General features: G+C 31.9%; 4 protein-coding genes across 8 annotated transcripts; 1 reads left to right on the forward strand and 3 right to left on the reverse strand.

Moving 5' to 3' along the window:
* Positions 1 to 413: 413 nt before the first annotated feature.
* LOC119637577 (E3 ubiquitin-protein ligase znrf2) lies at positions 414 to 2,875 on the reverse strand. 2 transcript variants are annotated; one of them, XM_038033692.1, is made up of 7 exons: positions 2,292 to 2,874; positions 1,920 to 2,225; positions 1,731 to 1,860; positions 1,345 to 1,440; positions 1,154 to 1,259; positions 1,024 to 1,095; positions 416 to 703 (listed from the first exon to the last, which is right to left on the reverse strand). In XM_038033692.1, exons 2-6 carry the CDS (start codon positions 2,217 to 2,219, stop codon positions 1,038 to 1,040), a joined length of 690 nt encoding a protein of 229 aa, XP_037889620.1. In that variant the 5' UTR covers positions 2,220 to 2,225; positions 2,292 to 2,874; the 3' UTR covers positions 416 to 703; positions 1,024 to 1,037. The 2 variants fall into 2 exon arrangements, with proteins under 2 accessions (XP_037889621.1, XP_037889620.1); XM_038033693.1 differs by having other exon boundaries at positions 414 to 697; positions 1,920 to 2,875.
* Positions 2,876 to 4,399: 1,524 nt separating this feature from the next.
* On the reverse strand, positions 4,400 to 6,845 carry LOC119637573 (uncharacterized protein CG5902). Of its 3 annotated transcripts, XM_038033685.1 has the most exons (5): positions 6,601 to 6,845; positions 6,369 to 6,410; positions 5,811 to 6,307; positions 5,439 to 5,755; positions 4,400 to 5,029 (listed from the first exon to the last, which is right to left on the reverse strand). In XM_038033685.1, exons 3-5 carry the CDS (start codon positions 6,071 to 6,073, stop codon positions 4,845 to 4,847), a joined length of 765 nt encoding a protein of 254 aa, XP_037889613.1. In that variant the 5' UTR covers positions 6,074 to 6,307; positions 6,369 to 6,410; positions 6,601 to 6,845; the 3' UTR covers positions 4,400 to 4,844. The 3 variants fall into 3 exon arrangements, with proteins under 3 accessions (XP_037889613.1, XP_037889615.1, XP_037889614.1); XM_038033687.1 differs by lacking the exon at positions 6,369 to 6,410 and having other exon boundaries at positions 5,811 to 6,110; XM_038033686.1 differs by lacking the exon at positions 6,369 to 6,410.
* Positions 6,846 to 12,733: 5,888 nt separating this feature from the next.
* LOC119637623 lies at positions 12,734 to 13,778 on the reverse strand. Of its 2 annotated transcripts, none has more exons than XM_038033801.1 (2): positions 13,172 to 13,778; positions 12,734 to 13,013 (listed from the first exon to the last, which is right to left on the reverse strand). In XM_038033801.1, the coding sequence occupies exons 1-2, from the start codon at positions 13,407 to 13,409 to the stop codon at positions 12,997 to 12,999; spliced, it is 255 nt and encodes an 84-aa protein (XP_037889729.1). In that variant the 5' UTR covers positions 13,410 to 13,778; the 3' UTR covers positions 12,734 to 12,996. The 2 variants fall into 2 exon arrangements, with proteins under 2 accessions (XP_037889729.1, XP_037889728.1); XM_038033800.1 differs by having other exon boundaries at positions 13,096 to 13,778.
* Positions 13,779 to 15,726: 1,948 nt separating this feature from the next.
* LOC119637622 (beta-1,4-mannosyltransferase egh) lies at positions 15,727 to 18,416 on the forward strand. The gene is made up of 2 exons (XM_038033798.1): positions 15,727 to 16,666; positions 17,499 to 18,416. Exons 1-2 carry the CDS (start codon positions 15,866 to 15,868, stop codon positions 18,069 to 18,071), a joined length of 1,374 nt encoding a protein of 457 aa, XP_037889726.1. The 5' UTR covers positions 15,727 to 15,865; the 3' UTR covers positions 18,072 to 18,416.
* Positions 18,417 to 19,186: the final 770 nt, after the last annotated feature.

Here is a 19,186-nt window from a genome sequence, read left to right on the forward strand (position 1 = left end):
CACAATCAAAAAATGGGGGAAAAAAAATTAAAAACAGAGATTGATAAATATACAAAATTACATACAACATTATTCAGTTTTCTTATTTTTATGTCACAGTACAAAATGTTTTAATAACTAATCTCTTAATTTATTATCGTACTATCATTACCATAAATGTTACCATTATTATACTTTTTTTAAATATTTATATTGTATTTATAAATTTATATATATATATATATATATATATATATATATATATATGTATATATAGAAGCATGTATAAATTTTAGATTATTATTAAAGTTATTTTTTACGAGTTTTCCACGACTTTTTTTTAACGCGTAAGTGTGTGCTTGAATGTGTGCTTGTGTGTGTGTATATGTATTTACGTGTTTGTTTGTGAGTGGACTATGTGTTTATGTATGGTGTATATTTCATATTTTCAAAAAGTTATCATTATAATCTTATTTCATTTTCATTAATATAATAACTATTTATATATGTAAATTTGATTATAAACCAATTGCTGATGCTCTAATTTCTTGTTCTACGACTCTCTGGCTTATTCTTCATTTTAGCATCAAGTAAGATGCTTTTCCTCTTTATTTGTTGTTTGGTTTTCTGCTCTTACGGGATTTTGTTCTGCAATAATTATTTTGTTTATTGATGAAGCTGTGGATTGATTGTTGGTAACATTTTTCACATATGCCATCTAAAACTAATCGTTCATTATTTTTAGTTAATTTATCTCTTTATAGTTTTTAGTAACAAACAAAATTTTATTATTAATTCATTTATCAATTTTATTATTTTATTATATTTATTATATTGCCATTATTGTTATTGTTATCATTGTTATTATTATCATTTTTATTTCTATTGTATTATAATTCATTATATCATATATAATGATTATTATAAACTTTTTTATATATATATTATTATATCATTTCTATTGTATTATTATTATATTGAATTATCATATTATATTATTAATTTAATTATTTAACACATAATTTAATATAAAAAAGAATTTACATGTTGGGTTTTAACTAGTCGCCAGGATGTTCGGGGCAGGAGCGATTTACTTCGAACCATCGATCTATGCAACTATCGAAAACAATTTTAACTCAGTCCACAAATATATTACCAATTATATTATCCTTACCATTTATGGTAAATACAAAGACATGGTAAGCGAGCTATGATATCACCAGGATTTAAATCTTCTAAACAAATTACGCATTCACCTTTTGCATCTGCTAAAACATCCTCTATGTAAACAGAAAAAAAAGAAAAGAAATAGATATTTGATGCGTTCCTTTCTTTGTTGTCTACAGCATTTGAATTATTCCATACCATTGTATGAGAGTCGTGGCTTTGTTAGGCACATAACCAAGTGGCATTCAATATCGTCGGGTAAGACGAATTTGTTGCATACAGGACATTTAATACCTTCAAAATGATAAACGTTTAGTTTTTATACCAAAAAAATGTACACAAATTTCATCTTCTTTATCACTATGTCTAAAATGTTATGTCAATATCTTCAGCGCAGATCTTCAATAATGATTTATTAAATTTAACTACAAGTTAAAAGAGAGAATGGTTCACTTAAAAATTTAGTTGTGGCGTTAATTTTTTTTTTTTTTTTTTTAAATACGCACTTTTTTGAGCACAGAACATGGTACAACTAGCATGTAAAGCAATAATGAAAACCTACAAGCCGCATTTTTACTTCTTACCATTAAATGACCATATTTGAGATGGAAGTGATGTTGCTGTATACACGCGTCCAATATTGCTGGCTCCGTTCGATGCTGAAGCTGCCAAGGCTATGCTTTCCACGAAATTTGCTCCCGCCATAGAAACACCCTTCGAAAGAATTATTGTTATTTATATCTAAATTCAACGATTTTTTCAATTATACTCACTCGTATATTATCGCCGAGTGTTTGACGCTGCAAATGATTGTTGTGACCTTGTTGTGACGTTGATGAACTGGCATAATTATTACTATTTATTGCGGTGGCATTGTTACTGGCATTTATATGTTGATTTTCACCAGAGGTTGTGGGTTGTGAATGGATATCTGGCACGGAGCTTAAGCTACGTGCCCGTTGTCTATCCACAGAGGAATTTTGTAATTCGGCACCCGTTGAGCTGCTCGAAAATGTACGCGAACGAGGACTCTGGTGACCGCTGGTGGCGGGGGTGCTTGCTTTTGCGCCCATTCGTCTCTACCAAGTGAAAAAGAAAGAGTTTCACACGTCTCCCAAATTACTGTCGTTATCTCTGTGGCTTACAGTGGACTTAAGGGTCTCTAGCTGCTATTCCCACTCCGTGCTTGTTTTTATTATAAACCTTAAAACCTTTACAAACTTAAATTAAACTCCATTGAAAGCTGTATTCAGCGATCGTCGTGTGATGAAATCTGAAAGCTTAATACCCTCGACCCCTAATGCCAAGAGCAAACTAATTTTCAACAAAAAAATTGGCAATTATCTCTTCTCCAAACGCCTTTACTTCTTAGTATGAAATGATTGCTATGCGGATTTCTTTCCCGTACAACAGCGGCTATAACGACGATGATAATGACTTTCTAGATGACGGTGAAGCAGTTATTCTCTAGCTGTGTGTACATTCTCTGTTTATTATTCCGATAGGAAAATTTTGTTGAAGTAGAAAAAAAATTTACAAGTAAACGTCTAATTGCCGAAAAACACTTTTATAATTTTTCCTTTTTGATATACTTCTTTTTAGTTTTATGTTCTGATTTTGCGTTTTTATGCAATTATATGTCTGTCGTCTTTGAGTTTCTGGTGCTCCAAGTTCTTTATTTATTATTCTCTGTTGTGTGCCGTATGTTGACATTTATCTCCTGTACATTCTCCACAAAAGAACCACTGTCAATTTTCGTTTTCAACTCAAATTCGTGGTTTGTCCAACTTAACAGCAGTTACGATAAAGTGTATTGAGCGGGTTTACGATACGTTTACTTTGTTACGATACTTGGAGTACAGCATGGTATAGATTAAAAATAACGTCTAATACGAAATCAAGAAAGATAAATGGCAATTTAGATGAAAAGAAGGTGCACTATTGCTGGCTGTTACTCAAACAAATTAGAAACTAATGGGAAATATTTAAAAATTAAAACATTAAATTAATTTATTTGCTTTCTAATATTGCGTCATACAAAATCTGTTATAGCGTGTAATTTTCGATTTCATCATCATCAAAAATTTCATATTTATTTTTATGTACATGTTTTTTATGTATTTTTATGGGATGTGGAGAAAGGTGAATAAATATTTCCAATATTTACATTCTAACAAGTGGTCGCTCATTTACTTCCTCTCTTAAGTTGTGAAATTCGAAGTTCGCTCATTTACTTACTTTCTCAAGTTACGAAATCCGAACTTCGCTCATTTACTTATTCTCTCAAGTTGTGAAATTCGAAGTTCGCTCATTTACTTACTCTCTCAAGTTGTAAAATTCGAAGTTCGCTCATTTACTTATCCCCTCTTCGAAACAGTGCGAACTTCGACAATTGATTTTTCAATGTGTTAGCGAAAGATTTTGGGCACAAACCAAATATACCAAATAGGGATTTTTCAACAGAAACCAAGCAGAAACAATCAAATTCTACTCACATCGTATTTTCAATTCAACTCAATTTACAAATATATCCCGCGCAAAAAGAAAATTTATAAAATTTATTAGCCTGGCAAGCAAATTGTGTTTTGAATGCAATTTTGTCTTCTGAAAATGAAGAATTATACAATTGTACTTTGTGCAAATTTTTTTCTCACTGCAGGAAATTTTTTTTTTTTTGGAGAACTACGATGATATGAGATATTTCGATTAATTTAAAAGAAAAAAAAACATAATTAAAGCAAAGTTTGTATAAAGTTATATCTAATGGTAATTTAAGCTTATTCGTTTCACTTTTAGAAAAAATTTTTTGAAATAATTTAACTTCCACTTTTATATCTATTTGCATAGTGTCCGAAACATTTCTATATAAGACGATTAGTGTGTTTGCAACTTTGAAATTTTCTGAAGAAGTTTCATTCTATATTTACTATTATTTCTTTTATTTCTATTTTCTATATTAACAATGTACATAATCTATTCATATTACTCGTTACCTGTGCGATCGATTTGCATTGCATATCTTTTCATATCAAATTACTTGACCGATATTCTAAACTCTTTTATCAATTTAAATACTATTCGAAAGCTTTCCAAGAACAACTATCAGATGAGAAGAATTGCTATTGCACATGAGAGGAGTCAGTCTTTCAAGAAAATGCACACGCAGTATAGATTCCTTTTCTTTTGTCAACACACATTTTATTATCAATTCATTAGTTTTCAAAAGTAATTAAAAACATTTGATAGAGAACCATAAAATATTGCTACACACTCTTTCATATTCAAACATACATACACATTTGTTATCGTTATAAATTATGGTTTGCATATACGTAGAATGTCTAAAGAAACGTAATTACCATAAAATTACCATAAATTTTAAGAGAACTTTACATAAGAACATGTCAATGTCTGCCACAATTGTAGCTGAGTTTAGTGTTCAGTTTCGTAATGTCGGGACATTGGACATGTGTACTGTATTGTGTTAATGTCGGTAACGGTAAGCACGTTTGTTTGGAAAACAATTAGTTAGCTATTTTGTGTTATGTGAGATAATAAGAATAATAATAACCTTAAACAATTAATATATCGTATTTGTTTTGTTGTTTTAGCGGTTTGAAGCGATAAGTGTTCCAATTTCAAACACAATTCAACCGATACCGCTTGTCGTTTTGTTTACTGCGGTAATTCGGTATTTGTTAGCACTGCACTCTACCATATTGTCCCCGTCGTTCCATAATTTCACGATACTCCTTATAATTCATTTGGATTTCCTGAGAACGGTAGCGAGTTAATTTAATCGATTTACGAGTTTCTGGAGTAATCGCGGCACGTAGTCCTCCTTTACGTAAAAGAGAGTCTATAGTTTGGACTTGATCCCATCCTAAAAACAAATAAATGCGAGAAATTTTTATGGTTCAAACTATTTAATTTTTCTATTTATAGTCTTTTTTGATTATAATAGGGTACAAAAATCAGAGGGCCATACGAAGAGCGCTCCAAGACAAGACTTTCAAGTTTGGAAAACTTAGAAGATTGAAAACGTTACTATGTTGTAAAATAAAAATACAACAAAAGTTCTATTAAGATATGGTCGAGCGTAAAATAGCTAAGGAATCGTGAACAGTATATTTAATGTCACCCTCGTTTTAACTTTGCAACCATTGACAGCTTTGAGGCTTTAAGAGGAACAATCAATAAATCCACTTAAAAATATTTCTTCGCGTACACTTAATAGAAATGAATCGTTTTGCAACAACTTTTTAAACTGTTCTCATCGATAAAATCCGTACCTTGCTCTGTAGCTACTTGAGGTAAATAAGTAGCAGTCCTTTTACATCCGCGTTCATTAAGAAACTCAATTCGTATCCCGTGAACACCCAGGGTCCAGTCCAGGTGCCCATGAGCTTCTTCAAAATTTTGCAAAATTGAAACAGAGACTGTTAGTTTGGGAAGTTCATCCCGTGAGATCGGTGAAAAACGTGAATCTTTTAAGGCGCTAGTTAAAGCGTATTCGCGTAACCCTGAATGCAAGTGCATGGCGCTAAATGTACCAATACAACCGCGCAGACGTTTGTCACGACCCGTTTTCCAGGTGACAAATAGAGGACTGGAATTAAACGAGAGAATAAATAGTTGAATGACAATATGTCATATGGACTTACTATGCCTCGTTGGTAAACTTCGGTGCGCTAGGACCCTCTAAATTATTTAGCTCGCAATCTAAGACTTCGAAACAAAATAAACACATATCGGGTACAGCCACATTGTCCAAGGGCTTTAAGTTGTAACCATTAGTTAATCGGACAACACTCTGATGGTACTCATCCTTACCATCACCATTCATGTAATGGTGATGGTTATTGGACCCGGTTGAATTATATGAGTGTTGACTATGATTGTTGTGATGGTAGCGATTGTTCGACATAGCGCGAGAGAGATGTTTACGCTTCGTCTTCACGGTTCTAATATATTATACAATACAGGAAAATTGATTAAAAAACAATAGCTATCGGATGAATCGATATCCCCCAGGAAATCCTTTACAAGAAGCCTTTATAACGTCGTTCTGCTGTTAAAAATTCTTTAAGAACTAATATCGTAACCTAATCATACAGTTAATGGCAGTGCATAGATGAAGTAAATTTATGGTTGGATTAATCTGCAAATATAAAAGCAAGAAAGTAACTATTTTCTACCGATTCAAGCAACAATTCACCCACCTTGGCGTCTAAATTCTCTACGGGGTCTTTGTCTATATACAGCTACATACATTGATAATAACATATTTACGAAATGTCAACATAAAAATAGAAGAGAAAAAAGTTAATTTTATCATAATTGTGGAAAATCAAATCAACTTTTTCTAAATTCTTAAGCATTCTAAAAAGGGTGGGTGTTAATTCCATCTAACAATTTGCTATTTACGATGCACATAAAGAAAAAGAAATTTACCTTCATTCGCTTTGTGTTGTTATTTCTGCTTATTCTTTATTTTTCTTCTTTTGACCTTTCTCTGCTCCCCAATTTTATTTGCTAGTCAAACACTAGGCAATTTTTTCCTTTTGTATAGTTCGGTACTATTATCCTGTTCAAAAATTAGCATTTTCCTCATATATATATATCTGGATCAACTCATACGATATGAAATTTAGAAAATATTAATTTCAATCACTGTTTTTCCCTTTATATTCCGAAATTTTGATAAAGAGACACAATTGCACCCTCTAAAAAATTAATTTGTTACACAGTTGTGCAGTATTGCCAGGTGAAAATCTCTAATTTTCTATCTACGGACGTAATTACTTCAAGTCGGCTAATTGCGTAGGAATTAGAAAAATGAAATGTAAAAGAAATAAAAATTTCACAAAAATATTGATTTGATTCTTATATTACATTTATTTAACAGATTATTAACTAAACTCGACAGTTATTATTATTTTCTTTAATTAAAAACAAGAACTTTTCTTTTGATTAATAAAGATCTTTGTCGTCTGCTAAGCGTTTTCAACCCTAAACTATTTCACTGTACATTGTAACTTATTGTACCTCCGTAATTTGAATTTATAATACTTGCGCAATATAATTTAGATCCTTGGAAAAACTGTGGATTCTGCTGAGAATTTATAGCAGTGTCTTTTAATTATATATCTAAAATAAAGGCGATTATAAACTTGGCAACTCTAGGTAGTCGATTGCGGCGTTGTTATCGTTTTCTTTCGAACGAGACAAGAAAATTGAAAATAAAATAGTATTTAGGATTAAATTTATATAATATTGTTGTTATTATAAGGTATCAGTAGCCATATAAAACTTAAACGAAATAATTATGGATCGTTCTTCAGTGGTTAAACGCGGACATCGTAAGCTTTGAAGAGTGCGATCAAAGTGTAAAATAAATTAAGTAGAAAAAATCGATTTAATTCGTTTTGTTCCTTGGTCACAGCCGCATATAAAAATTGGAGACGGCAAAAACATCAAATTCATATTGCAGCTGCCGCGCCGGGTCTATGTTGTTTTACGTGCCCTTACGAAAACCACCATCACGTTCCCATGGGATTTTATATAAAATAATAACACAATAATTGAAAAGTGTCGAGGGCGACAATAACGACGATTAAGTTTAAAGAAATATAATAGTAGAAAAAAAAGAAAATATTGCTATTGTGCACACACAATATGTAAATATAGATATATCAAACACAAAAAACAGAAACATAAATTGAACAAGTACACCTCTCCGCTACCGTCCGTTTCATAGATTCTGAAAATACAAATATATCAATTTGTTTGGTTTTTTTTTTTGCGGAAATTATTAGCCTGACTGGTATGTAATCACTGTTAATCTTCTAATATAAAATAATAATTATTGTCAATAACAATTTAATTCATTCTCAAAAGTAAATTATGAATTGGTAATTGCATCGGTTTAATATAATCGTACGGCGGGAGAGTGTAGTTAATAAACCTGCTACTGATTAATTAAAAACTGAATCAACAATACTTAAGTAGAAAATCGATATGAAATGATCGAAGGAAGCTAAATATATTTTGTTACAATTAAACAAATCAGAAAATGTGGTAAAAACATGGCTTCCGCTAAATGTTAAATGCAAGCATATAAACATAACAACGCTTAGTACACTTGACCATGAACTAATTGTAAGCGTTTTCTCTTTTTTTTTTAAACCTATGTTATAATATAAACAATGAATGCAAACAAACTAAATGGGGAAGTCTATTACTGTATTGTTGGTTAAAGTCCAAAGCCACATGTGAACACGCTTATAACTACACATATTTAAGATATCCAAATTATAAAACTTGGAAATTGAGTTTAAAATAAATTCCCATCTTTGAGGATTTGCTGGATTATCGTTTCCATTCTAATTAAATTTTTCATTTTTATCTAAATCCTAAATGGGCGACCCCAAGGCTTAGAAAGCTATGTTGAAATTGCTCGCATACAATTATTATATTAATTAACAATTCAAATTAACATTTGAAATTGGAAAAATGTATCCATATACGTGTGTTTATTTAATGTACTTTTTACATACGTGATCTATGTCATTCTAAGAAGCATTACATATTTGTATTTTGAAGGTGCCAAATTTAATTAACAATCTACTAATTAAGGAGAAAAATGTAATATGCACTTTATCACAGCGCATTATCATAAGAGAACATGTTAGCTTTCGTTGATTTAGAAACTTTTCTCTATGGTATCAGCTTCATTCAAAGAATGAGGTGACATTTGACTGAAATTTCACATCCATTAACGAAAATTTATATTTTTATTAGCGGTCAAAAATTGCACAAACAAGTTCAAATTTTCCTCTTTCAGAGTGTTATACAAAAATAGCAGACATAATTTTGATGATTACATGCTAAAGTATGTATTGCAAGGTTTACAATAATATAAAAAAATTTTACTTTAAAGTACGCCATGCATAAGGAATGTGAATATTTATGTGACGTCTTAACGATATGCAACTTGACATAAATTATCAAATGCGAACGAAAAGAAATTTCTTTTTTTTCAATTAAATAACAATCATTTTCTGATCCAATGCATCAATCTGAGAACATACGTATATATCTCACATTCATAGTTCTGCATCTAATAAGTTACGGTGTCAAAACCAAATAATATTGTGAGATTTTTAGCAAAGTGGTTATGAACTGTTCTCAGTTCTACATAATTTATGGTACCAAATAATAACAATAATGAAGCGTGACTTTTAAATATAATATATTAAAAATTGTACTCTAATTGATATATGTATGTATACGCGCATACATACATTTTTGTACTTGCTATATGTATTTCTGCTATCAGTTGCACATTTTAAAACTTTGACATAGAACTAAAATGAATCATATGCATTGAAAGCATTGGTCAACGGTACTGTTTATATCATACATACGTGTATATAGTGGAATGTAAACAAATGTACATATATGTGTATATACACACTCAGATATATTTTTATAGATATACACATGCCTTTATGCGATTATTTCCGCTTTCGACAGAGAAATTCTTTTTGAATCATTGTTTATATAAATATATATGTACATTTGTAAACATGTCGTTTTTTGGTCGCTGAACTGCAGCATTTTTTTTTTTACTTTTTAATACACGACATCAATTTATTGTGGAGTTTGAATTGATTCCAATCTTGAACGATTAATGTTGGCATGTTCAATTACTTGTGTTTCATAAAAAGTAATACGATCACGTATAATCGGCTAGTCTCACAATGAATTTTCTCGCTAATCCATATAATTATAAATTCACCAAAAATGAATGGCGTGTTGTAAGGTTTAGTGGAATCTGCAATCAGAGTGAAAATGAAGTTGAACCTTCCAAGGTATTCCAAGCAACGACTTGTAATAGCGATTGTCGCTACAAATAAAATATTTTTTTATCATTCTGAAAGGTCAATTATTTTTTTAAATTAGGCCTCTCGACGGTGGGAGAAACGCACATCCAGTACTGTGAAGTGTTTTTAATAATTGTTGATTCCTTGCAGTTAACGGATGGTGAAGCCAGTACATAGCTATGAGCGGAAGGGTTGGTGATACAGGTTTTCTCTTATTAGGAGGCAGGCCAGATAGTAGCCAGATATGTACTGTCCTGTCTAATTAAACAAGCGGAATAATAAGCAAAAAATAGAGCACAATTAATAAGGAATAGTTTAATATTTGATCAATGTACGACTAAATGAAATTGATAAACAAAATCAACTGAGCATTGTTGCCATATCTAAAATGAGATATTCAGCTGATTCCGATGTGTAACGTTTCTCACATGTATGAGATGGTATATCTCGAAACATCTTTAGGTAAACATTGTCAAACATGTGAGTAATCATAAATCATGTATATCCGCCTACTTATTTAAACGAAAGCCAAGATAACCCGGTATCCAGATCAGTAAAATTCCTCAATAATAGCATTATTTAAGATTGTACGGATAATTTTCATTGATTGGCCGATTTGCTATTAGAAAAGGTTACGAATTTCTTAATATCATTTGATCTGGCCAAAAGAAATCTTCGTCTGACGGGAAGAAGAGCGATAAAGGTAGGCGACAGTGTCAAAGACTTCGAATTTGCCAATTAACGCGCTTCAGTACAGATATGCTGGACAATCTACTACTAACTATTATCAGCATATATTACAAGATCATTGTTTGGATAAGATCTTAATCTTTCCTGGCATACTCGCAGACTTGACTGCGGAAAATTCTTCTCAGCATGAACAATAGATACAAGGATATTTACATTAAATTTATATTTAATTAATTTTATATAAGCAGAGTTCCAGACACCTTGCGTAGCCGTGCTGAATAGCTGTGGCCTAAGGCCACCAACTGAACAAATAAAGGTCTAAATCGCATTTCTTTTGTTTGCATTGAAGAACAAGTTCAGATCAGTACAAGTTTCAAGGTTGTCAACCGCTTCGTTGAAGGAACTTCCAGCCACGACTAATAAGAAGTCATCGGCACATTGAAATTTCATTATCTTGAAAGCGCTGCGGCTTAACTAGGTATAGATAGGTAGAAAAGAGTAGGGTTCAGGCAGCTGCGTTGCGGTAAACTCTCGTGCACCTCAACTAAACCATAGTCAATAACTAGAACAGATTTAAGATCTAAAGTTTCAAGTGAAGGTGTATATCAAATAAATAGTTTCCGTTTATATTTCTAAAAGTCTTGACTTCCTTTCGCTCAATATACTTTATACTTTAAATTAACAATTTCAAAACTTTATCTAGGATAATAATTTTTTTTCTCAATTTTTCTCTCGCACCGTCAAGGAGTGAAACCAGAAGGAAATCCACAAAAAAAGTTAAAATTGAAAATTTTCCTACCTACGATTTTTGAGTAAGTTATTTTAAAACGGAAAGCAAAGATATTCAAGGTTTTTGTTACATAGGCGGGTGGGCATTGCAGGGGGGTTCCTGTGATTGGTTTGGGTCACTTTCAAATTTTTTGCAAGTTTGTAGACGGTAACTTAATTTTTGCGAACGGGAGAATATTTACGACAGATAATATGCAGTTGGGCAAAACAGATGGACAGGTGGACATTAGGTCTACAATTTATATACCTTATGGGAGTTTTGAAGTTTGCTTCTCCCCGTTATAAATGTATTGAAAAAAAAACTAAGCTTTAATATATAGACTATAACATTGAGTAGGTGCAGTCAATTTTTCTCATATTTGTACAGGCCTTATAGCGTCGTCCATACGTTCAAATTTTTTGTTCCTTTCAAAATACAGAGGTTTTCTCAGTGTACGCGGCCTTAGATCGATTTGGCGAATTTTCAATATCGACCTGCGTGGAAGAGCTTTCAATATCTCTGCCAAATTTAAAGTTGATAGCTTCAATTTTGCGAGTAATTAAATGTTTACAACGCGTATTATCGAGGAAAGCGTACTGAAACCGATTCAGAATGTGATGCTGCTTAAGAATATACATACTTTGTGGGAGGATGTGGAGGTTGTAAACCTTTTAACAACATGAATATACTCATACTCATCCTCCGGTGATAGATATAAAAATTTGCATAGATATATATTCATATGAATAGATGTGCGTCTATTTAGAGCTTCTACCCATTTTTAAGGGATTTTCTCACATGCAGAAAAGGAGCTTTTCTGATAAAACGGCCATCTTTGCTTTTAATGATAATCATAATATAAGTTACTTGAGGGGTGTTTTTACCCTCCTCTAAAATCAGAGGGACCTAAGCTGAATATTAAGACGTTTGGTACATGATAGTAAAGGAGTAAAAGAAAATAAATAAACATAATTTTTTGTTGATATATAAATAAATAAAGAAAACGGGCATGAATTTCGATGGAAGCTCATATTTGTTTCCTCGCAAAGATTTCTACTCTTTGTATTATTTATGTATACGCACATGTGTATGTATTTATATATATGTATATATAAGAAAGTTATTACTAAACTTAATTTTAATTTCTTAACGTCTGCACCGTCGTATCAAGGTATAAACAAAAGTAAACTTTTTCTTCATTTATAATTATCTTTAATTCAATTAATTCATGCAATGACTGTACTTTATTTAAATTTAAACAGTGTAGTGACCCCGTACACATATATGAATTTGTATGCGCTTAAAACACACATTTGCTTGCTATGCTGTCACGGGGAGCACGTTAGGTATGTCAAATGCTTGCAATGCATATAGAACCACGAATAGTTCACAAACTATTTTGAACGACGTGAAGAGTAAAATAAATTCAACTTTTTCCATCTGTCTTTTAACCCTTTCCACTCCGAGCGTTTTTTTACTCAAAAGTGCGACAACTCTGTGAGATTATTGCGTTGGAGCATCTGAAAAATGAAAAAGATCTGTTGTTATAAATTTATTTATAGAGAAGAAATACAATTTGATATTTATATTTTGTAATTCAACTTAGTGTGATATTTGTGAAAGCAATCTCCCATATACACCCGTGGCTTATTTGGACATGTGTCACAGTATATTTTACCTACTGGAACTTCATCACTCTCTGTAATATCTTGCCAATCGTCATCATCTTCATCTATTTCTTCAGAATAACTACCAATGTCATGAGTATCACTCTTAATAACATATACTTTCCGTTTTTTTTGTACTATTATGTCGCTATCATCACTGCTATCAGTATCAGTATATTCACTTTGTATTTCATTATCACTTTCGTTTTCACTGATCTCAAAACTTTCCCAATAATCTCCTTCTTCCATGTTTTCTCAAGGGTAAATCTATCTAACATAAAATAAAATTTAAAATTTGTTAGTCATTGAATGCAAACTTCGGAAAGCGGCGCGAACAAAGTTAGTGCAATGAAAGCATATGGCGCAATAACGGCGCCTACGGAGTGCAAAGAGTTAAGATAGCGATTATGACCACAAAGTGTTGTTTTTGTTCTTCATGTACTTATAATGCTTTGCTTTTTTGCTGCTGTCGTTTTACAGTGTCATTGAAAACGTTAACATCCATCGAAATTTTGGAGATTGTATATAATCCGCTTAGAGCTGTTTATTCAACGTCGTATAGTCTTTTAAGTACGTTACTCCCCTGCTGCGTTGTAGGTGTGATCTGATAAAATGGCCCAAATGCGGCACATAGCAGTATTTTGTATACTTGCACCAGTGCCAGAAGCGAAGTTCTACAGTTAATTTTTTCCCTGCGTGCGCTTATATTGTCATTTCTTTTTACATTACATACTCAGCTAAGTAATAAGTAAAAAATCTTATTTCTTTTCGGTTTCGATTTATATAATATTAAAAGGAGTGCAAAGAGTGCAAAATATGTGACTATCGTTATTTTAAATTCCCAAGTACACGCACAATACCAACGCTGCAGCGGACCAAACATCGCCTTTATATTCGGTTTAGGTCCCTCCGATTTTACAGGAGGGTACTTTTTTTTTTGTAAGCATTAAAAGTGATTCAAGCAATTTTTTATTAAAAGATTTGTTGTGATGTTAGATTTTTATTACCTTAAATTTCTACTTTGTATATGCATTTAACGATATCGTAAAAACGCCCTTCAAGTAACATTATTAGGATTGTCATCAAAAGCAAAGATGGCCGTTTTATCAGAAAAGCTCCTTAGAAATGGGTAGAAGCTCTAAATAGACGCACATCTATTCATATGAATATATATCTATACAAGTTTTTACATCTATCACCGAAGGATGAGTATGGGTATATTCATGTTGTTAAAAGGTTTACAACCTCCACATCCTCCCACAAAGTATGTATATTCTTAAGCACCATCACATTCTGAATCGATTTCAGTACGCTTTCCTCGATAATGCGTGTTGTAAACATTTTCTTACTCGCAAAATTGAAGCTATCAACTTCAAATTTGGCAGAGAGATTGAAAGCTCTTCCACGCAGGTCGATATTGAAAATTCGCCAAATCGATCTAAGGCCGCGTACACTGAGAAAACCTCTGTATTTTGAAAGGAACAATAAATTGAATCTTTACTTAGTAGTCATAAAGTACAGCAGATAAATCATTGCCTTATTTGTGTTATTTTCATTATCTTTGGATTGTCAATTTAATTAAGCGGGCCATAGGGTAGATTAACATTATCAAAGTTATGTGATCTATCGGCGAGCCATCTATTGAAGAAAAATACGTGTAATTTTATCTTATTCTATTACTTTTATTTACAATATCTACTTCAGGCATGGCACGTATTTTTTCATAAACTTATCTACTCAGAAATAGAGGAACAAAATGAACAGTAGCCGAACTCCTTAGTCTTTCCAAATAATATATAATTTCTTTTCATGTGGGTAACACGGATGTTGGCAATTGCGTTTTTCAAAATTTGGGCACAATATCAGTTTTCAGTTGATTTTCGACAGCACGTTTATGCGACACATATTCAAACATATTATCTTGGGCTAAAATTGATGATTGATTGTTCTTGTTAACCAGTTACGAGGAATATATGTAGGGTAGTACCTTTTAACATGATCCCTTTGGGTCGTGTATGTACCTATTTCGTATGTGGCTTTTAGGTGATTGTCCTAAATTTTCGATGGGTAAGGGCGTGCCTTTGTAATTAATTGTATTAAAAGTCTTACATTATTATATTATTCGAATATAATTTAAAATTGTCTACGGTACAAAACGAACAATCAAGTTCAATATAGTATTGTATAATATAGTAGGGAATTTTTTTTATCTTATCTTATTTTATTTTTAAATATGTCTACATTATGGCATAAATGTGTGTGTTACATATATATGAGGAGGTATGATTTTTGTAGTTGCAAGTAAGTTATTATAGTTTTATACTGTTAAAACTCATCTTATTGTATAAATTATGAATACATAACGCTTTTGTACATCAGTTGATATGAATGTATATTTCTATTTTATTATAGTATCTGCTGCAGAAATTTTTACAAAATAATCAACTACAAACCTCTCTCACTATTAAAACGACTACAACTGCAACAATAACAACAATTCGTAATTATCACGATAATTTTTTAAAGCTGTAAAAATGTAAAAAAAAGTTAACTTTACGCGTTCTTAATACTCAACAACAATAATAACAACAATAACTGAAATAAACTTAATAAATTTTTTAATAATTAAGACAAGCGAACTACTCATAAGCTGACCTGACCGCTGGCTAATTTAGAAGCATCACAGTTGTATATATTGGACCATAATGAATTCACACACAAAACATCTGCTGCATTGTGCATTGCTTGTTGTAGTAATTTTTGTTTTTGAAATATTTTCTGGTGGTATTAAAATTGATGAGAACTCATTTACGGTGCTCGATCCCTGGATCGAGTATGGACAAATGGGAGCCATACTTTTATATCTATTACGTTTTCTAACATTTCTGACTTTACCGCAAGTATTATTCAATTTTTGCGGTTTGATCTTTTACAATGCCTTCCCCGAAAAAGTTGTGCTCAAAGGCAGTCCACTATTAGCACCGTTCATTTGCATAAGGGTGGTGACGCGCGGTGACTTTCCCGATTTAGTTAAAACGAATGTATTACGCAATATGAATACCTGCTTGGATACGGGTTTGGAAAATTTTCTAATCGAAGTAGTTACAGATAAAGCAGTTAATTTGGCACATCATCGTCGCATACGTGAAATTGTCGTACCCAAAGAGTATAAAACACGAACTGGAGCTCTATTCAAATCGCGTGCACTTCAGTATTGCCTAGAAGATAATGTTAATGTATTAAATGATAACGATTGGATAGTGCATCTTGACGAGGAAACTTTATTGACGGAGAATTCGGTGCGTGGTATAATAAATTTTGTCTTGGATGGTAAACATCCGTTCGGACAGGGATTGATTACCTATGCCAACGAAAATGTTGTCAATTGGCTGACCACGTTGGCCGATAGTTTTCGCGTATCTGATGATATGGGTAAGCTGAGATTACAATTCAAATTATTCCATAAACCGCTGTTCAGCTGGAAAGGCAGTTACGTTGTAACGCAGGTAAAGGAAAAGAATATCATAAAATAAATTATGTTTATTAATCCTAAGTAAATAATTATTGTTTATACCCCGCACCATTGTGGCACATATTAAGTTAGTGCAGTCGTGTATAACATGCAGAAGGGCTTAAGATATACCCATCTTTTTTTACAGCGATCGATTCACAGTCATAATTTGAGTTGATCTAAGCCTATCTGTCCGTCTCACGTCTGTCCATGTGAATTTGGCGTCAAGCAACAGATCGCAATTTTTGAGATTTTTCGATGAAATTTGTTATAGTGACGCGTTTCGATCCAAGGACGAGCGCTATTGAAAATGGTTCGGATTGGACCTCTTTGTCGACCACTCCCCATCTAACGCCCTATTCTAAGAAGTCATTATATGGAAATAAGTTGCAATTTTCAAAAGGCCTCAAAAAGGTGGCTAAGTAGTAGTATTTGGATATTATAAATTGGTATGAAACCTTTGAAAGGATTGGGACAATTTTTGAACCCGCTTTCATGTAGCGAAAACTGAAGTTCATACGACAAAAACGCATAATTTTCAATGCTTTATCATGAAAATTACACCATAAAAGTAATTTAACATAAAAAAATTAACTGTAAGAAATTTGGACCATCTCGGTCTATTTTTTGATTCCTACGCTAATAAGTACATTCACGAAAATTGATGCTTTGTAGGGCAGAAAAATTCAAGTTTTAATATAAGGTGATGAAAATCGTTCCATAATAGCAATTTCATACAAAATTAGGCAATGTGGTGTAGGGTAATTAAATGTCGGCCTTGCCCGACTATGATGTTCTTACTTGTTTTTTGTTGTTTATTTATTTAGGTTGGTGCTGAACGTCAAGTATCGTTTGATAATGGTGTCGATGGTTCGGTGGCGGAAGATTGTTTCTTTGCTATGCGTGCCTTTGCTCAAGGTTTTACTTTTAATTTCATTGAAGGTGAAATGTATGAAAAGTCTCCGTTCACCTTACTGGACTTTCTACAGCAACGTAAACGTTGGCTTCAAGGTATACTGCTGGTCGTGCACTCGAAAATGATACCATTCAAGCATAAATTATTGCTCGGTATTAGCGTCTATTCGTGGGTAACAATGCCGCTGTCTACATCGAATATCGTATTTGCCGGCTTATACCCCATACCCTGCCCCAATCTTGTCGATTTTGTATGCGCCTTTATAGCAGCAGTTAATATTTATATGTATGTGTTCGGTGTCATCAAATCATTCTCGTTATATCGCTTCGGAGTGGTAAAGTTTATGGCCTGCGTATTGGGTGCTGTATGCACAATACCTGTTAATGTAGTGATTGAAAACATTGCAGTCGTTTGGGGTCTTGTGGGAAAAAAACATAAATTTTATGTAGTGCAAAAAGATGTAAGAGTCTTGGAGACAGTTTAAATCAAATGCCACAATGCAACCGAATTAAACGGTACATATAACAATACATATGCTAACATGCTGTTCATTTCACATTCAAAAGATTTTTGTGATAATATTACGATAGTAACGGGAAAAACGACAGTTTTTTTGCTTCTTTTTTCCGCGTTCGTTTTTTTTTTTTTTTCATTAAGTTGAAATGATGTTTAAGCAACCCTGCTATATTTTGTAATATAAGCATAAACCAAAACAGTGATGCTAGTAACACTTCCTTTTGCAATGACATCATATTAAATTTAATTAATTAAATTAACTAAGTAAACAGATCAAACCAATGTTCATCGCACACAAGCATCATTTAATTTATACGCACTTTCACATATAACACATAAAAAACACAATTTACAAACATGTATAACTTAAGTTTAAAACTTCTTATATACATTATATATATATATATATATATATATATATTTATATATATATATTTATATATTTAAATATATTCTTATATATTCTGATATATATATATATATAGATATATAATTACATAATATATGTACTATATATATAAATATATTTATATAAATATACGTAAGTATATAATATACATATATATAAAGTGTTATTGCTTGGGTTTACCTCCGTTTATTTTTTTAGTATATATAAATCAAGTTTAAGTTCAGAATAAATATTTTTTTTATATTGTTATATACATTGCTTTTGTGTATACAAGAAAGTCTATATATTTAAGGTGCTTAAACAAGTAATTGTACAGCAAGCAGTCGTGATAACTCGTAACGAGCAAACTGTCATAAGCACTCACAATGACATTGAACGTTATAAGTAACCGTATTTATATTTTCATTTTTTTGTTTTTTGAAACTTCCCTTTTTAAACTTTCATATATAAATATAAGAACGTTGAAAAAGAGCAAAATCGAAAAGTATTCATAAATACAAAAAATGCCAAGAAAAACGAAAGACAAATGCAAACAATCACAGAAAAAAAGGAAGAAAGAAACAAATGAACACATGGAGACACATAAGTTTTCTTCTAATTTACATATAGAGAATTCAGACGTATGTAAACACGAATGAAAATACTTTCTCCTAGATATTATACCAGGTACTTAG

This window comes from Glossina fuscipes, unplaced genomic scaffold, assembly GCF_014805625.2.
Source record: "Glossina fuscipes isolate IAEA_lab_2018 unplaced genomic scaffold, Yale_Gfus_2 60, whole genome shotgun sequence".
Lineage (NCBI taxonomy): Eukaryota > Metazoa > Arthropoda > Insecta > Diptera > Glossinidae > Glossina > Glossina fuscipes.

Excerpts from the sequence above, each read along its gene's own strand:
- LOC119637622 (XM_038033798.1), top strand. The coding sequence starts at position 15,866 with ATGAATTCACACACAAAACATCTGCTGCATTGTGCATTGCTTGTTGTA. Across the intron at positions 16,667-17,498 it reads GCAGTTACGTTGTAACGCAG|GTTGGTGCTGAACGTCAAGT; the intron begins GTAAAGGAAAAG and ends TTATTTATTTAG.
- LOC119637573 (XM_038033687.1), bottom strand. The coding sequence starts at position 6,073 with ATGTCGAACAATCGCTACCATCACAACAATCATAGTCAACACTCATAT. Across the intron at positions 5,756-5,810 it reads AAGTTTACCAACGAGGCATA|TCCTCTATTTGTCACCTGGA; the intron begins GTAAGTCCATAT and ends GTTTAATTCCAG. Across the intron at positions 5,030-5,438 it reads TCAAGTAGCTACAGAGCAAG|GATGGGATCAAGTCCAAACT; the intron begins GTACGGATTTTA and ends ATTTGTTTTTAG.
- LOC119637623 (XM_038033800.1), bottom strand. The coding sequence starts at position 13,409 with ATGGAAGAAGGAGATTATTGGGAAAGTTTTGAGATCAGTGAAAACGAA. Across the intron at positions 13,014-13,095 it reads TTTCACAAATATCACACTAA|ATGCTCCAACGCAATAATCT; the intron begins GTTGAATTACAA and ends TTCATTTTTCAG.
- LOC119637577 (XM_038033693.1), bottom strand. The coding sequence starts at position 2,219 with ATGGGCGCAAAAGCAAGCACCCCCGCCACCAGCGGTCACCAGAGTCCT. Across the intron at positions 1,441-1,730 it reads TCAAATATGGTCATTTAATG|GTATTAAATGTCCTGTATGC; the intron begins GTAAGAAGTAAA and ends ATCATTTTGAAG. Across the intron at positions 1,260-1,344 it reads GCCACGACTCTCATACAATG|AGGATGTTTTAGCAGATGCA; the intron begins GTATGGAATAAT and ends CTGTTTACATAG.